Source organism: Platalea leucorodia (assembly GCF_965183815.1).
Source record: "Platalea leucorodia genome assembly, chromosome: 5".
NCBI lineage: Eukaryota > Metazoa > Chordata > Aves > Pelecaniformes > Threskiornithidae > Platalea > Platalea leucorodia.
In genome coordinates this window covers 22,661,492-22,680,899 of record NC_138827.1, presented here as the reverse complement: position 1 = coordinate 22,680,899, position 19,408 = coordinate 22,661,492, and the positions used below count along the sequence as shown (strand labels likewise).

Below are 19,408 nucleotides of genomic sequence, written 5' to 3'. Positions count from 1 at the left end.
TACTGGTTACTGTTAATATGATTTTACTAAATATGGCATTGTCCTTTCACTAATAGAGCTACACTTGCATAACATCTGCTGCCAAGTCTTTTATGAAAATGGACAGTAAGTTATAAATCAGCTGTGATGTTAGCAGTTAGTTCTATAGTTTATTATCAAGAGTTTGCTATTCAAAAATACAATTTTTTTTTTTCTTTCAGGTTGCCCATCTGAAGAAATTGGATTGAACAACAAGAGTTTTTTATAACGGAGTGCACTTTAGTCTCGATAATGAAGAAAAGCAGAAGTGTCATGACAGTAACTGCAGATGAGGTTAGTTTCTTCTAAAGGCATGTCTTATTTTTCCCAGTACTTCATGAAAATGAGATTAAAAGTTTGTTTTGTCTTATTTTGTAAGTATCAGCTGGTTTTGCTTTGGTTACTCATTGATTTCCTTAGAGTTGTTTGCAGCTCATACAATAAGCAGAAAATAAGACCAGCGCCTTTAAAAACAAATAAACCAACTCTGACACCATGAGAAGTTTAGAGGAGTCTTATGCAGAGCATATACTTTACCGGCCTTTGGTCAGTGTAATGCTGGCAGGCAGCAGGGACCAAACATTTCCATACCTTATGGAAGTTCTGTTCTGGATCCCATCTTTGTGCGTGTGCTGTATTTGTATACTTATCAGTGTTTCAGCATCTCTCCCCACTGTAGTTGCTGAACACCTAATGTGATGATGTATGTGTTATTCCATTACTGCACTTGCTAATCATCATCATAATCCCCTATTAATTAAACCCCAGTTCCCATTCTCTGGAGAAATGTATCAGTTTGTAATGATGGCATGATAACCACAACCTTAATTGTCTTGTTTGTCACAGCTGGGGCTCGCCAAAGATGGAAAACCACATGGAATGTATATGAAAATACAGTGGAGGAGTGGAACCTAGTAGTTAGTGTATCCTATAGCACTCCTTCAATAAATGTTTCTTTTACACTCTTAGACCACACGTTGCACTGCTTCATAGTCAGTTTGCCTGAGCATGATGCTGGGTCCACTCAGTCCTTGCTGATTTTAATGAAAGCAGGCATCTGAAGTCTAATGGGAAGCTAGAAAACTCTGCTGTACACTTCTTAAATAATAACAAAAAAATTAAACAGTCTTATAAAGATTATTAATAAAGGCAGATTAAGTCAGATCCACATATAGAAGGCAGGCTTTCCTTTCTGGGGTTCCTAGGAGTATCTTTGACCTGATTTTGTGCTATGAAAGAGTAGGGTTTGGATCACTGAAGATCTCTAGCGTATTTTTGGAAGCATAACATGTCAAATATTTTAAACTTCTATCTAGGTCATTATGATGTTGATGCCTTAGTAACATCATGGATCTGCAGCAGCACTTCAGGCTATAGTCAAGGCATAAAGCAGCTGTGGACCATGTTGTTTCCTGTCTGGATGCTTCACATGGTTGTGGGATGGGCAAGCAAGTAGGGAAAGTTGAGAAAACTGGTAGTATGCCATTCTTCCATCAGTCTTGTCTTTCCTTCCCATGTTGAGAAGTAGAAGAGTAGACAGTACCACAGAGTTGTTTACTTTAACGCCTCATGACTATGGAGAACATTACAGGCTTACCAGTTGTCACTCATGTTTTCACTGCGGTGAAGTAGGTCCTTCTACACTCAGTGTGGGACACAGTGGTAGCTCTTCATAGGGAAAGCGATCCCAGGGACTTGGGGAGGCTGTAAGGTGGGCTTGGAAAGTTCTGAGAAGGATGGAGAGAACAGGGCAGAGATCAAAATTCAGGACCAGGTAAAGAAGAGGGAAAATGTAGAGAGGTTGCCATAGAGATACATATATACCTATTACAGTAACCCTCCAGCTTCTACTGGTAGCTCATCACACACAATAAAGAAATATTCTCATTTTTATTGGACAATTATATTTGACTAACTAAATTCTCTAGGACCAAAACTGACAACCCTCTCGCAGTGCTGTTCTGCTGTGGGAGAACTTCTGGCTTGGGTTTGAGAAGACTGACAGCCAGTTCTGAGATCATGGTGATGTTTTTAAATAAAAATCAGTAGAAACTAGAAGAGGAAAAACTGCTTCAACTGAGCAAAACCTTTTTTTGAGACTAGTTCTATTAGGAATACCAGACATAGGGTAGGGTAGCCTAGCTGGGAGTTCTTACTGAATAGGTCTTGGATAATTCAGGATGTGTCTAAGTCCAGTATTCTTGACACCTTTCTCTGCCTGGTGATTCGTCAAAAAAAAGTGGCAAACCAGTATGTTTGTGCTGTGGAGAGGAACGATACTTAAGATGGATGTTGAGTAGAATGGTCTCTGAAAAAGTTCAAAATATCATAAGTTTAACATATCACTGAAGTGACCTGGATTATTGAAGTGTTCAATTACGTTAGAATTAGATGTTGAATTTAGCTTAGACAAGTTATGAGTGAATTTTCAAATTCATTCATAACTTCATAAAATAACAATGCAATGGAGTCAGGCTCTGCCAAGATTTTATTATACAGATGTCTTTTGTGAGTAGCTATGACTGTAGAACAATAATCGAATGTGTGTTATCCTCCTGGAGAAAAACATTTGTTTGCAGAACTTCAGTAGCTTTTCTGTCTTTGCAGAATGCTCTGGATTACCTGGAGTGTGGGCTGAGTAAGTCCTACAGTACTTCCAGCCATGCTCTGGGCATAGACCTCTGGAGGGGAAGAAGATGTTGTTCTGGTAATTTGCAGTTACCACCACTATCCCAAAGACAAACAGAAAAAGCAAGGACACCTGACAGAGACATTGTCTGTAGACCAACAACTCTGCCTTTGTTGACACCTCCAAGTATTGCAATCACCACTTACCAAGACTGGTAGGTTATTTCCCTTTGTTATGAATCTCGTGTGGTTGGGGTTTTTTTTGGGCGGTGGGTGGGTGTTTGTTGTTTGGTTTTTTGGAAGACACTAGATAATTATCTTGTATATACTAATCAATATTGTTGATGTCTGTCAGTTGGTGTGTCATGGACGTAATTTTACAAAGTAATTGCCTGTTTTTCAAACTCTACTTCTGTTAAAACCTCTTTTGTTCACTTTTTTCTGTATCTTCATGAAACTTGTGTGTCGTAAATTCCGATCTCGGCGAGAGGATTTGTGTTACTAGCTTTCCACTCACAGAAGAATTCAGGATGGTGGTAGACTCTTTTACAACAGATTGAGGAAAAAGGCTTTAGCTCTCTGGCTATTTCCTGTCCAAGTGTTAGAAGAAAGGCTTGGAAAAGCACTTGAATCTATTGTTAAGCTCAAGAAAAGTCCCAAAGAAACTATCAGAGAGCTGATCAAAAGGGAGTTGCTAAGAGGTGAGTTACAAAACAGAAACTGAATGTTAAGTGCCAAAACAAGGAAATTCATCTAGAGGGAGGAGAGGCAGACAAAGCCCCGAGTGTTCATGTGTTGGAGTTGCAATGGTAGATTTTAATGGCAAAATAAGGTTAGATGTCCAGCTTGCCATATGAATCTTGAAATGGCATTGCAATGCAACCTTAAAACCTGTACTTTCAACTTTAGATTTCAAGCATGCTTTAGATTCTAGTTTTTAAATGCTTCACTCTCAATTTCATTTGCTGGCTGCAAGACATGTTCACATCATTTCCAAGTCTGAATCTGGTTTTAGCTTCTGTTAAGTTCAACACTCTTCAGAGCTGGCACTTCAGTTTGCATTTGAACAATCATAGAGGACATCCTAAATTCATTTGTTAGGGTCCTTTAAAAACAATTTTCCCATTGAAAATAGGATTTTTAAACTACGCACTTCACAGAATCATCATAGAATCGTTAAGGTTGGAAAAGACCCTTAAGATCATCAAGTCCAACCGTTAATATAGCACTGCCAAGTCTACCACTACACCATGTCCTTGAGCATCACGTCTACTCGTCTTTTAAATACCTCCAGGGATGGAGACTCAACCACTTCCCTGGGCAGCCTGTTCCAATGCCTGACTACCCTTTCAGTGAAGAAGTTTTTCCTCATATTCAATCTAAACCTCCCCTGGTGCAGCTTGAGGCCGTTTCCTCTTGTCCTATCGCTCGTTACTAGGGAGAAGAGACCGACCCCCACCTCGCTACAGCCTCCTTTCAGGCAGTTGTAGAGAGCAAGAAGGTCTCTCCTCAGCCTCCTCTTCTCCACGTTAAACAACCCCAGCTCCCTCAGCCTCTCCTTATAAGACTTGTGCTCCAGACCCTTCACCAACTTCGTTGCCCTTCTTTGGATACGCTCCAGCACCTCAGTGTCCTTCTTGTAGTGAGGGGCCCAAAACTGAACACAGTATTTGAGGTGCGGCCTCACCAGTGCCGAATACAGGGGCACTATCACCTCCCTGGTCCTGCTGGCCATGCTGTTCCTGATACAAGCCAGGATGCTATTGGCCTTCTTGGCCACCTGAGCACACTGCTGGCTCATGTTCAGGCGGCTGTCAACCAACACCCCCAGGTCCTTTTCCACTGGGCAGCTCTCCAGCCACTCCTCCCCCAGCCTGTAGCGTTGCATGGAGTTGTTGGGACCCAAGTGCAGGACCCGGCACTGAGCCTTGTTGAACCTCATACAGTTGGCCTCAGCCCATCGATCCAGCCTGCCCAGGTCCCTCTGCAGGGCCTTCCTACCCTCCAGCAGATCAACACTCCCACCCAACTCGGTGTCATCTGCAAACTTACTGAGGGTGCACTCAATCCCCTCATCCAGATCATCAATAAAGATACTGAACAGGACTGTTCAATATCATAGAATATTATTGAGAATATTGAGAATGCTGTGGGAAATAGAGATACAGAAATCAAGGAGGAGTTAGCAGGGGCTTTTGTTCAATTTCTGCATTTAATTTCTGTGGATAAATTTAACAAAATGAGTTATCTAATTTCAGATGGATTGTAAATTTTGACAATAAAAGGGTTGGCTTACCTTTATGAGCATTTTACGAGTGTTCCCTTTTGTGTATCTGCAGCAATTTATAATCTTGACTGCAAGACAATTGAGAGTCTGTTCATAAGGTGTGCTTCTAAGAGTGAATTAGTTCTGATCTTTGAATACACCTTCATACACGATTTAGGAAAATGGAAGGAATTGTAATGGATTTATCATTAGTTTCCCTTGTAACACAAGGGGGCATTGCTGCTCCTCTCCTCCGTTACAGCAGACTCAATGCATGCATATTGTGTCGCACAGCATGTATTTTTCTTGAACAGTATGCCAGTCAAAAAGAAAACACTTAAAACTGATACTTAGGCTACTGCTATTTCTTTATTGCTGTTAATCTCTTCTAAGCGAGCAAACAGCTTCCGACTTCTCCATTTTGCTTGGATCTATCGTGTCTGTTTACAGCCATGTAGCAAGTTGGGAGTTGCTGGTTAGTGTGACTGCGATGCAGAGTGCTGTTCCAACACGTTGTTACACAGGCATCTTTGCATCCCCCTCACCTTTCTGACTTGGGCACTAGTTAGATTGACTGCTCTGACAGCTGGGCAGAAAACTGGTCTAATCTTTCCCATTTTCTCTTTAAGTTCTAGTCATCAAGGCCTTCTGAATAGGTTAGCACTGTTCTCTACCCCATGCCAGGCAGTTCCTTACCTACGCAATTTCCAGTTACTTGGAGCCTGACCATACTCTGAGGGAGCACCGTCACGATTGAGATTTTGTTGTGTAGGAGCGGTGCAAGCGGGATCTCATCCCTTAGCTGTTTGGCCTTCTGTATTGTAATTCAGTTCTGCATGAAATATACCCCAGAGGCAGGTTATATTTGTGTAAGCCCGGTATGTGCCATTGTGTTGAAACAGCTTTGGAATGATATGAGCATTAAGAGACTCAGTGAGTGGGCAATAAAGTGACAGGAAAATTTCAGTGCAGATAAATACAAAGTGATATATCTGAGCATGAAAGAACCGTAGCTGCAAAACAGTATTACTACTCAGGAGCAAGATCCTGGGTATAGGATAGAAGTCCAATCGAGTTGCAAGTTCAGTGCTTATTAATGGTCAAAAAAGCAAATTAATTGTTAAAGATTTGAAGGAAAAGAATAGTGGATAAAACATAGAACATCAGGATGCCACGGTAGGAGCCCATTACTTGGTCAAATGTTGAATATAGTGTACAGTTCTGATCCTTCCTCTCAAAAAAGGGTATAGCAGAACTAAAAAGAGTTAAAGGCCTCTAAGATGATCAAACATACGGAACAGCTTCTGCGCTGGGATTGACCAAGGAGGCTGGAACTCTTCAGTATGGAAAAGGCAGTTAAGGAAAGGGATGGGACTGAGATCTTGCTAGTGGTGTGAAGACATAGTTGATCTATTGCTTATTGTCCCTCCCAATATGAGAACAAGGGGCCATCAAATAAATTGGTATGGCAGGCGTGAAGCAAGTGCAAGGAGGTGGTTCCTTATGCAGTTTCTAGTCACACTGTGGAACTTTGTGCCGTAGGATACTGTAAACACTAGGAGTTTGAGCAGGCTCAAGGGAAAGCTTAACAGATCCTTGGAGGAGTAATCTGTCATGATTTCCTTCTGAATATATAAACCCCATCTCTTGTTCAGCTTCTGAACCACAAGTTGTTTAGGACTGAGAAATATTTGAGGGGAAGTATCATATATGTTTGCCTTCTATTCCTTTCTGTTCTGTGCTTTTAATCTCTTGTGGGAGTCAAGATCATGGGCTGGATGTACCATTGGCCTGACCAGTAAGACTATTCTTATGTTGCAAGTCTGGGGTTTTTTTCACCTCACTTTATGGGTATCTTTCCTTGGAGCTTTAATAAAAATGCTTGAGGCCACAGGCAGAAAATTAACATGTTTTAAGCAATTGGGGAGGAAAAAAGGCTTTACATGTAGGGAGCCTAATGCCATTAAACAGTGTAAATCTCAAGACTGGGACAGGAAAGAGGATATTCATTGTGAAAAGAGTATCCAACTCTTAGTTTGATAGGATTATAGGGTAATTCAGGCTGGAAGGGACCTCAGGAGGTTTCTAGTCCAACCCCTTGCAGTGAGGTCAGCTGTGAGGTCAGACCAGGTTGCTCAGGGGGCTTTAGCTAGTCTGATCTCGAAAACCTCCAAGAATGGAGACTTCACATCCTCTTTGGGCAACCTGTTCTGCTGCGTGACTGTCCTCAACTCAGAAAAAAGTCTCCATATATCTGGTCGGAATCTCACTTGATTTGTCTTCTGCCAGTTGTCTTGTGTTTCCCAGTGTTTCGGTGGAAGGTAGTGGCAGTATGCTGTTCCTTGGAAGTGTGGCGTGTATCTTCGTTAGTCCATAAACCTACTCCGTTAACGCAGCACTGAATATTCAGGTTGCACTGCTTTAGAAGCCTAACATGATGTCTCTGGGCTGTGGAAATTGTTCACTAAATTTATTCCCTGGGTTTAGCTTCAGGATGCAAAGGTTTCCTGACCTCTGTTTATGTCCTCAAAGGTAGACAGTCTTGCCACAGCTTGTACAAGATCAAGTTCATTGATACTGTTACAGCAGTGGAGTTAGAGAATTGTGCAAAAGGAAACTCTGCTGAAATTTAAATGTAAACGGCCTTGGTCTAAGACATTTGGGGTCCAGACAACTAAAGTGCATAAACAATGTAAAGTCCAGATTTAGGTTTTCTGTAAGGTAAATCATCATAACTCTTATGTGTCCAATACAAATTGTTTAACATTCACTTAGTATGAATTTTTTTTTTCCTGAGGCTTCATAGAGTTGTAGCTTGGAGATGCTTTCTACAAGAGATCGGTAGGACTCATTCAGAAGTGTGTAGGTTTACCCGAGCTTTCTGTAATCTATTTCTGTGCATATGAAACCCCAAAGACAGATGTGAAACAGCTCATTATTATGACATGAAACATGATTCCTAGAAATAAAGACATTATTTCATTTGTCTACTGTGCATAGTAGCTATCATCTTTTCTTTTAATGACTGTAAGATTGTGAAAGAGCTTCCTAGCGATACCATGATGACAGTTAACTTTTCATGCTGATATACAAGTTCCTCATGACACTGTTATATTTAGTGTATCTTCAGAAACACATACAAAACTTCTATAAGGGACATTGTCTCTTTTACCAGGGCAGGTATGATGGAAGTGAGGCGTTCCATGGGCATTTCATACTGAACAAAGAAGTCACTTCAGTTTGGGGTTTTGTTTTCCTATTTGTGCAAGCCATTGTAGGCTTTGTAGAGATTTGTCATCTTATCCAGAAAAACAATCATGAAGTTTCTAGAGAGGCAGGGATAAATCAAAACCCAGTCACCAGAGGATTGCTCTGAACTGTAAGGTGCAAAAGCTCTGCTTCTGTTGTGGTTATTTCTCTTTTTTCCTGTTAACTTGATTAAATCCCTGGGGAAACTCTCACTGCGTGTATTTGGGGTGTGCGTTCCGCTGAGCCATTCTTCCAGTTCTTCCATTTCCTGTTAGCACAAAATCTCTGCTATACACTCATTATTTATCTCTTTATTGTTCTTGTGCTGGAATACTGTTTAGCTTTCTTCTGGATGGTTTATTTAGGCTCACTCTGATCTCCATTGCTCCAAAGCATTTCACTGTTTGTGCTCTGTATTGAGAAAAATGCCAAATGCCAAATATCTCTGTTATCAAATGAGATTTCTAAACTGAAATCCTGGAAGAGAGTTTATGTATAATAATGTATCTGTCGTTCTTCCTGGAGCATTTTAGGAGATGCCACATCTGTGAAATACAGTGCTTCCTAGTACTACCCATGCATCTTGCACAGCTCTGTATGTTACCAAGCTGTTTGCAAAACCTTACGTATCAATGGAGAATATAGTCAGATTATACTACAGCAGCTTCAGTACTTCTTTTAAAAATATTGTTCATTATTGGTTAGGTGAAATTTGGTTCTATCATCACTGAAATGGTAGAAAATTCAGCCTGCAACATCAGCGCTGTGCTACAGACTATGTGCTAAGAGTACACTGATTGTCGAAATTTGTCTGTTCCTGGGATTGCAGTAACTGTGGTTTGAAGAAAATAATAACATAAGAACATATTATCTGGGAGGAGTAGAGGAAAATAAGCCTTCTCCTTCTGTAAGTCGTTTTTCTGCCACGCTTTTTTCAGCAATCAGCTTAAGTTTTAACTTTCAGTGGTAATACAAAAGTAAGAACCATGAGAGGGTGAGCCATGAATTACATAAATATTTTAACTTAAGATACATGGGAACCTAAAAAATTAAGCTGCTCCTGTTGTGTGGGTTTTTTTGTTTTTTTTTTTTTTTTTTGTTTTTCCCCTTGAGACCAGTGCTGGTCTGACAAGATCTGTAACCAGCAAAGAAAAAATGGGCAGGCTGACTCCAAAGCAATAATTCTAAGACAGCTGCGATGTAATAATATTTTGTGTGAAAATGGCAAGGCAGTGCACATACAAAATAGCTTTCATGAATCATGCAAAGGAAAAGATATATAGGATATAGATCTTCAAGTGGCAATCTGAATGTAGAAGTCTTATAAACATCTTTTGCACAAATTTTGTCCATATTTTCATAAAAGTTGTTAAAATGTTTTCCACAATCCTGCTCCATATTTTATAACTAAAGCTTTGTGACAATAAATCTAGGCAAGAGGGAAGAACAAGGGTGTGAAGAATATATTTGTAGCTATGCTTGGAGCATCCGAAATAGTTCTCTTACTCTATTTTTTGATACTTACCAGCTACTGGGCTAGGTTTGAAAGCTAGATTCTGATTTACACCATTTCTACACATTTGACTCAGGTCTGCGGAGACGTTTTAACAGTTTTGCATCAAGTTTCTATGTTGAAACAAAAATAAGTTCTATGATGAGTCCCGAAGCATAAGCAAATAAAGGCCTTAAGAATTCTATTAGGAGTTGATATGGTTAATATTAAATATAGTAAGGAGTGCACTTTTTCAGGGCATAGAGATTCTGTTAAACATTTCGACTATGGTATTAAATGCTGTATTGAAATAAGTGTGTTGCTAATTGTCCAATGCAAAAGCTACCTCGCTCTTCTGCGAGAGCAAAATGAGAACTCAATAGGTTTGAAGGAAGTTGTCTGCTAACAGAATTGGTTGCTATTTGAGTCACATTCTTCCCACTTACTAAAAACAATTAACCATTGGTCTGTCTTTACTTTTTAAGTTTTGTTTTTGTTTGGTTTGTTTTTTTTTTTTTTTTCAGCATTCATAACTAATCAGCAAACTGTAGTGTTTTGTGAGTCTTTGAGCTTGCTGTATTATTGCTAGTCATTTGTCAGTGACCAGGTCTATAGCTTGTTTTATTCAGAAAGAATTTTATTCTGCAGGTTGGTGGTCAGAATCTAAAATGAAACTATTAAGGGATTGATCCTATTTTCCATGTCCATCTGAAAATCTTCCTGAAGTTGGGGTATGCAAAGAAGGACGTGTGACTGCATTGCTGCATTTGGAAGTGTGCGTGCATGGCGAGGGCTGGCGTGTGTGTGTAGTGTCAAATCTGTGCTTGTAGTACTGCACGTTGTTCTCCAGATGGTGGTCGTGGGCAGCAAATTAGATGCAACATTAAAAACCAACCAAAAAAAATTCAGTATAATTTTGGGCAACTGAGTCTGAGACCAAACCTTCAGCAGAAATGCTGACTTCAGCTAGGGCCAGCTCGTAGCCATCGTGAAGCTGCTAGGCTGGTATTAATTAATTGAGGAATAGATATGGAAAGTTAGAACAATAAAGGGGATGGAGATTTGCATGGAGGATTAAAAAGGATAATAAAACTGTAGTCAGGCTAGTAAACTAAGCAGAAGGTAATATGCCCAGTCACTCCTTTACATATTTGAAATCTGTAAATCCCATGGAATGAAAGGAAATATTTAGGGTAGTCGGAAGATTAAGCAGGAACAGTGGGATGAAAAACAAGTTCAGAAGGAGTAATGCTGTTTTGGAGAAGTGTGGAGCTTTTTTGTTTGTTTTTTTAAAGGTTGTTTCAGACTGTGGGATAATACCCTGTGAAATAGGTTGAAGACTTATTTCTTAGATCATTTCAAATTCAACTAGATAAGAACTGAAGAAATATGCTGCAAGATTGGAATAGAAAAAAAATAGATGATCTGGCTTCCCATATGATGTGGAAAACAAAAACCTAGGAGGAACAAAAAAACAACTTAAAAACATGTTTTTGATTTTTATACCTATATTTAAAATTATTTAAATCACAGGATTGTTGAAGTTGGAAGGGACCTCTGGACATCATCTGGTCCAAAATGTTTATTATTTTATATAAATCACATCAGTTTTTGTTGTAATAAAGCAGGATCAATTACTCTGAACATGCTTCCTGCATTTCAAAAGCTTGTACCACATTTCTGTGGGGCATTTACTTACCTTGAAAAAGGAGGTCAGCTGTATTCGTCATAACTTCTCATATATTCTATGGGGAAAATAGGTTTTTAATTACACTGTGCTGTTTCTGGAAAATGTATATGATAGCTTAGTTTTGAAAATCAGCCTTAATATGATTTGTCCTAAGTTTGCTAACGATATGGAAGATGTAGAGAGTATTGAAGAGTGTTAGATCTGGAAACAGTCCTAAAGGATTTTGTCTGCTCAGTGATTTTCTTTGTTTGTTCTTCAGTAGGTAGAAATATTATCTGGTACATTTAGGGATGGCTCATTCCTGGTGCTGAACACTAGAATTTGTAGGAGGAGCTTGGAGTGCTGGGGACTCCTCAAGATAGTCTCTGAAAAGCTGAAAATGTTCTGTTGTGAGATAGTTCTTAGGTTGTCTACAGGTAGATCATAAAAATTACATAAAGAAATTCACTAAGGCTTAAATCTGTTTGGGTTCACCAAGGTGGGAGGTAGGGGCTGCTTGCCTAGTATGGGAAGAAGAAAATTCCTTGATTTTCTTGTCATTGTTGCCCCTCCCAGCTTCATTTTAACACCTCACAAAGACGTGGAGGAGGAAACATAGATAGTGAGATAATTTAGAGAATGTCTTCTCTAAAATTTTGCTACTTTCTGCCTTAGTAAGATGTTTCCACCAGACACTATCCCATCCTCACTGACTTGGTTGGCGGAATGGTGGTTCTTCCTGACCGGGAACCTGTAGAGGATCAGTCAAAGAAACAAAACTAAACCGTGGTACTGTGTCGGCTCTCACAGTTAGCCTGCTCCCCTGGCTCTGCTACGAGAAGGCTGGTTTGTGGGGAGTCACTGGTGGACCCCCTTCCCCATCTAACATTACGCAACAAATCCTGGAGATCTGTTTATAAAAATAAATCACAAGCATCCTTCATAATAGGAAAAAATGGTGGGCAACCCAAATATATAGGGGTCGCTGCTTGCTTGTTTTATACATAGTCGATACAAATGCAAACCTATCTGAAAAGAAACTGCTACAGAGATAATTTGTGCTATCTCTGAGTTATCACTGAAGTTATTTTCTCAGCTAAAAATACACAGATAAGTGTTTTGACTGCCTATATTTAGACATTGTCTGTTGCTGTCAGGTTTTGAAGCTCTTGGATCTTCTTCTCAGTTGGAATATTTTTTATTGTTATGTTTTCTAGAAGGCCTGAATAGAATAACTATGATTTATGTGTGGTGTAGTTGGTATAGAGGAATTTTAAGAAGAAACATAATGTTGGATTAGTCATAGGTTTTGAATTAAAAATGTCATTATTTTATAAATGTCTTTTTGTACACAATTTATATTTTGTTATTCCAATATAGTATTTTTCTTAGTTTGCATTTATTTGATTCATTGGATTTTAGTCTGCTTACATGCTCAAAATGATAACATCCCCTTTTTGTATGAATTGCAAGGTGAGCCCAGTAATTTTATTGATGATTATCCTGAAGTTTGGTGCTGCAAGATTTGCCTGGAGATACTAGTCGTTCAAAACAGAGGTAGCTGTAGGCACACAAAAAAGGCTTTTAATGATTCAATTATAATTATATACCTCCATCCAGAATGAAATAAGACAGCTTGAAATGTATCTAGAATGGAAAGAAATGAGTCACTGTTAATTAGCAAAAGACAATGAAGCTTCTGAAATATTATGTTCAAACTTTATCCTCCCAAGAATACAAAATAAATGGAGATTATGGAAATACAGTTGATATAAAAGCTGAATCAGACAGGAATTTGACACAACTTTCTTTTCTCTTTAAAATTCTGACTAATGATAACTTCCTCTGAAAGGAAAGATCAAACCCAGTTTACTCTGTTACCTGCAGAACTACCTTCTGGTTCTCAGCTGACCCATGGCATTAGATATAGTTTTGTTTAATATTACACATGATAGTTCTTGTGGTGGTCTGTTTTGTGCTGCTGTGCAAGCAAAGGAGTTTTAAATTTTGCTGTGAAAGGGTGTGTGCCTCTAAAACCCACAATGGAATAAAAGTAAATGTTATATGCATCAAAATGGTCTGTGTTTTCCAGTCCCTCCCAGCTTTCTTTCCGTGCACGCTTGCGGGCAGCAGGCAGAGCCGAGCCCCTGCAGCGTGGTGACCAGCGCTGTGCGCGGCATGCGCCTACATGGTTTTTCAGCGATGCCCAAACTATCGCCGAAGCTCTGGAATACAGTGCAAGAGAAAGTGTGAATCCTGGTGCCAGCATAACCAATTTTGCTGTGCCACATGCCCTGCGCACCATCATATGGCCTCTCATGTCTTACACTGCTGTCAAGCAAGAGAAGAGTAAGCCGTGGAGTCTAACATTATATTTGACATAGGATTAGGGAAAGAAAAGACGAGTGTATTTAGGTTGCTCTGGGACTGGGATGCAACTCTACTTTCCAGCGTTGTGCCATGCCCGTTTAACAGACCACTGGCTTCTGTAGCTCCTGTCCTGGATGTTGTATGTCTGGGAAGCTTAAATGGTTGGAGTTTGATTCCACACACCATGCACTCATCTCCCAGCCAAAATTCAACAAAGTCCACTTACAAATGACGTTTCTAAATACTTGTAACCAGGCTACTAAATCAGTTTACTAACAATGATCAATTATCTCTGATCTGCTGTGAGCGCTTCCTCTGATTGTTAAGTCTCCCTTGAGATAGAAGTGCTTTTGTTCTCAGGACAGAATAAACCTGTTCACTCTGCCGGTGTTAAACCCTTTGTCCTTGGGTTCAGTTGTCTTCAGTGGTTGTGGTTAGTGCCAGACCGAGATGCTAAGGCAGGCCAGTGGAGCCTGCCCTTCGACTCCAGTGATTGCAGCTGTACTGCATACTCTGGGTCTGTGTCTGTCTGAGGAGGCAGCTGCTGCCTGACAGCCTCGTGGGATACGCCTTGTGTTTGTGACTGGTGACTCCTGTGTGTGGATGTAGGAAACGTGTCCCTGGATGATTCTTCTTGTTTTGTGTTTGCCAGAACATCTCCAGGATAACTGGAAATTAACTCCTCCAAGTACTGACTAATCTTGATAAATTACTTATGGTTCATGTCCGCCTGGCACTGATGGGTGTCAAATGCCTTTAGACCTTCTCTTATGTGTTTTCAGTAGCTACATCGTGACCTCCTGGAATCTTTTTAAATTTATCTTTGGTATCAATTCCTTCCTGGCTCCTTTGAACAGAGACCCTGATAACATTGAGAGCATCATTGGAATGAATTAGAGGACCAAGAACCTAGCGTTGTCCTCTGCTGCCGTCCTCAGTCACGTTCTGCAGGTTCTCACCCTGTCTGCTGCTCTGGGAGGCTCATTACCCGTTGCTGGACACTCTCTTTCCATTAAGAAAAATATGAGACTTCTTATATACTTGGACAGGCCACAGCCGCCTCCTCTCTTTAACGCTGTTTTTATTGGCACTGGCAGTGCACTGATCTCTAGGGTTTTGACTGTGAATTTATTCCTTTAATTAAGCTGTAAGGGACAAAGCTGTATGTGAATTCTGACAATTGTGCACAATGCATTTTCTATTGTTTCCTAGCACCAAAACATGAGGCACTTGGCAAAGCTGGAGGTTACAACCATGCTGCTGAACAGTAAATGCAGTGAGTTTTACCTGTGTTGTGGTTTTTTTTGTTTGTTTGTTTGTTTGTTTTAGGGAAAAATTACTATAAATAAATGCACGTTGTAAACCTGATACTGTTTAATTTGAGAGAGCTGATCGTGTCGACGATCTCAAACACAAAGTAGTTAAAATAACTTGTATGCAAACTGGAATGATGTTTTCTCAGTCAACTGCTGCAGAGCTGAGAATCTGGAAGAGCAAGAGTAAAGTACAAAACCTAAGCAGACTCACATTAATGGTAAAGTTTTCTGTTCCTGTTCAGCTATCACAGGTGAGACCAATAACAGAGAAATATGTTTGCTTATGAAAATGATTTAAATCCTTTATTGGAAAAGGAGGAGGAGGGTTGTCCAAGGCTAAGCATTCATTTTTGTACCCTTTCCGTTGCCTGTGTGAGCGGAGATGTTGCCAACCAAACCAAACTGTAGTTTTCCAGGGGAATGTATGTCAGGATGCACAAATGACCTGAACAAAGTGGGTGCCTGAATTGGTTACATAGGATTATCTGTTACCGGTAAGAACATTGCTCTGACAGAGCAATATTATTTTTTTTCATACTTGTCATTGTATTAAGTCATTTTCATTCTGGTTACATGAAAATTACAGACACTAACATTTGTTTGCATTTCATATTTTAATAAAGAGGTTACCTGTGACTGAATTACAGTGGGTGATACTGGCCAGTAGCTACAGTGCCCGCAGTTGCCTCTGGACACGAGCGCAGAGGCACCTGCAGAGGCATCTAGACATGGGCGCAGAGGCATCTCCGCACAGCGGTGAGCAAAGACCTGATCCTGGCTGTCAAATGCTGGTGACTCATGCGAGATGAGGTGCTTAGTCACAGGCAAATTCATGGCAGAGACAGGTGCAGCTAATGCTAATCACAGTCAGATAACACACCACGGAACGAATAAAACAACAGCCTGGTGAGAGGTGAGCTAGCCTGTCCAGGAACATATCTTTTTAGAGATTACTTCATACATCTCTCTAGTAGCATAAAGCCTTTTCTCATCACATCGGATGTAAAGGATGTGTGAAATTGTAAGACTTTTTTGCATTGGCTTCTCTTTTCGCTGACGTCACCCCGGAGGTCTCTGCCTGTGAAGAATAAGTTGGCTTATTGAACTCATTTGTAAAATATTAATCTATAGCTCTGAAATGAGAAAATAATCGCAAGTAATACAGATTGGTCTGACATATGTGATTACTTACTATGGATAATATAGAGACATTTAAATGTTCTCTGAGAAATACTCTAAATAAAGCACAATCAAAGTTGCTAAGGAAATTACCATTATGAATAAGGTATCTTACATCAGGCCCTGAGGGCTTATAGTATATAAATTTATTTCCTCATACGTATTTACTAGGAGATAACAACATAAATACCTGTAAGAAAAAAATGGCATTGTAGCACAATAAGAAATTGTATTTTTGTTTAAATACTAAAAAGTGCAAGGAACTCGGATAAACTGTTTTTCTGTCTCTCTATGGTGTGGTTTGCTGTGGAAAAAAAATGTAGCAAATTCAGTTTAGGACTAAATGGCAGGTGAAAGGCAGCAGGCTTACTGTTGCTACTGACTTCTTCATCAGTGTTCTGAATGCAAATAATTTTTCTGTGACAGAGGATACCTTGTAGTGCTCTACTCAAATGGTGCAATGCCCTGGTTGATGTAGGTGACTAATTCAATGTAAATGGGCGAGCATCCAAGCCACTCAAAATTCTCAAGGTATCTTTCTTAAAGATGGAGTTCATTTATTTGTGACTAGTCTGAAAAGTATTCTGGATCTTCTTGACCTTGTTAGAGGTACTGGATGTTTTAAAGACCTAAAAATGAAATAATGTACAGACGCTGCAACTGTTGCGGTGCTAAACCAAAACCTAATATACAAGCTGCTTATTGAATGAGGAATAGCCTGTTCAAAAGCAACTGGATGCTAATGAAATGGGAAGAGCTCAAAAGGTTGCCTTTTGTATAGGGTGGGTCCTGTTCAACCTTTGCTAAGCTAATAGATGCAGGTAGTTTCTCTGTGCTGGTGTCCTGACTCTCTAAAATAAATAAGGATGGACTTTTCCAGTTGCTTCTTTCTTTCGCAGTTGGCTCAGCTCTTATACTGCAAACTGAAGGGTTGCTAGGTGCTGTGGTTTCGTCTTCTGTGACCGTTTATAGTGCTCCAAAACATAGCTTCAAAGGCCTATACAAGAATTACTAGTGTCTGCCTTTCAGAAAATTTCAGAGGCCCCTAAATCTCTGGGAATGGAGATACAGACTATAGAATTTTAAACTATTAAATATAGAAAAACCTTCTCTTCCAATGGTAGTATAAATTGCAGTGAATTGTTGTTGTCATTTTTTTTTTTGCCTCTTAAATGTGGGAAATTTGTCATGCAAACCAGTAATTAGTGATGTATTTCTGCCTCTCATTCAGCATCTCAATTCTGGAAACTTTCAGGAAAGTATAAGAAAAATCCTCAAACATGTCATTTAAAGTTTTCTGTCATGGAGCCATCTTTTAGAAGCTCTAGCTTGTGAGACAGCAGACGTTGCAACTAAGCAAAGGCAGGCATCTTTTTTTTTTTTTTTCTTTTTACTTAGAAATATACAAACCGAGCACCAAAACCCCTTCCAGTTCTGAGCCAGAGAGACTTTCCTGCACTGGGCTTTGCTCAGCCTTCTGTTAAAGAAGACATTATTAAGGTACGGTTGCAGAAGTTTACTACATCAGCATCTCTTCACAGCTTCCAGATAATATTTCTTTGCTGTTACATTTATATTATTGTTAAGCACTAGGTTTGTACTGCATGTTTTGGAAGTTTGATCACTGTGCTGTGTTGTGGCTTTCCTTTACTGTGTTGTAGGTAGATGTGGCTGATCAAATGCATCTCAAATTAGAATGGTGAATTCGTATTATTCAGGCTAAATTACTATTTTAAAGCATCAGAATTTGGTATGATGGTTTAAAAATGTCAATCATAGGTATATGTTTAAGTAGAGGCTATCATCAGATTTGCTGCTTCTCTGAGGGAGCTAAAAGTAAATTCGGGACTAGGATGGGGTAGAAATAACTAATACTGATTCTGCCTCTGTAATCAGTAGCACTCACCAGTGGAATGGACATAGTGTGCCTCTTGGCCGTGATAGAAAGGAAATAAAGAAGGCATGAAGTACGTATTTTATTGTTTCCTCTCAAGTCACTCTCTTCAGCTTACAAGCTTATATTCTTCACCTTTCTTTTCCCTTTTACTCCACTTCTGTTATGTCTAGAGAGCTAACTCCATCACTGGAAAGATTTAAGTTCACCACCACAAACACATCCTTATGTATAACACTGGCTGTACAGCTTTTTTTAATTATCTTGGAATCTTTTCCAGGTTTTAGCAGTGCTGAATCCAGCTCTTCTTTTCACATCACTGTCGCCTTCCCAGCTCTTTCTCACCAGCCATTGGTCTGACTTAAAGTCTTGGCTGTTGTTTCCTCTCCTTACATTTTCATCCACAGTGACTTCTATTTTCATGTTGAAGCACTATTTCTTGGCACCTGTTTTCCTGGCCACTTACCTTTCTACAGCTTCCAGTTCATTGATATATTTTTTGTCTTGCTCTAAGTTTCCTCCTAGACATTTCTCTCTTGTTTGATTCACTTACCTTCCCCTCACATCTTTCCCTGTCTCCCATTGCCTCGGTTGTTCGTATTTATTCCCAGCGCTGGCTCATCTCGGCAATTACATCTTCTGCCTTAGGCCTTGAACTGAAGATCACATCCATGTCAGTCCTGTGACATTTCCACTGCAAATTTATTCCTTCCTCTACTGCAGTCTTTTTCACCGAGTTCTTTTCCAGTGCAAGTGACTATTCCCATATTCTTGACACTCTCTTCTACCTTCTCATTGCCTCTGCTTCTGTCTACTCACATGTCTTTATTGGTTTAGTTCAAGAGAAAATTGTCATTTTTACAGCTTTTTTCCTCCCTTACCTTGGTTTACTTTTCCCCTTTTCCTCAAAATCTTGTTCTTCTGTCCTTTCACAAACACAGATGTTCCTCAACTGCTCTGTTCCTCTGAACTCATCACTTGCTTCAGTGACCCAATTCTAATTCCAATTTCTAGTCTCCTGCATGATCACTCCTACTCTCATCAACCCTTTTCTTTTATAATGGAAATATGATCTAGCTGACCTGTTAGAGGGGGACAATGATTTCACTGCCTCCTACTTACGATCGTATTGCCCTTTCATCTCTCTCTGAGCTAATGGAACTAATCGGCTTCTAGAGTTTCTCTCCTGGAAGTCCATCGTAGATCCTCTCCCAGCCCATCTTCTACCTTGTATGTTTGGCAGAAATCCAAATGTTAAGTAGTGACAGTGCTGTGAGATTCCATAATGTTGCTGGCCCAGTAATTTTTGTACATCAAATGTGTTCAA

General features: G+C 39.8%; 1 protein-coding gene across 1 annotated transcript in view; it reads left to right on the top strand.

The window, feature by feature from the left end:
• Positions 1-270: 270 nt before the first annotated feature.
• Positions 271-19,408, top strand: part of PDE4B (phosphodiesterase 4B) — a gene marked incomplete at its 5' end in the record, with an annotated part of 194,197 nt that continues 175,059 nt past the window's right edge. Inside the window, 2 exons of the mRNA XM_082314235.1 lie at positions 271-312; positions 2,626-2,861. Coding sequence (XP_082170361.1) covers positions 271-312; positions 2,626-2,861 — 278 coding nt within the window. The remainder of the gene's footprint in view (positions 313-2,625; positions 2,862-19,408) is intronic.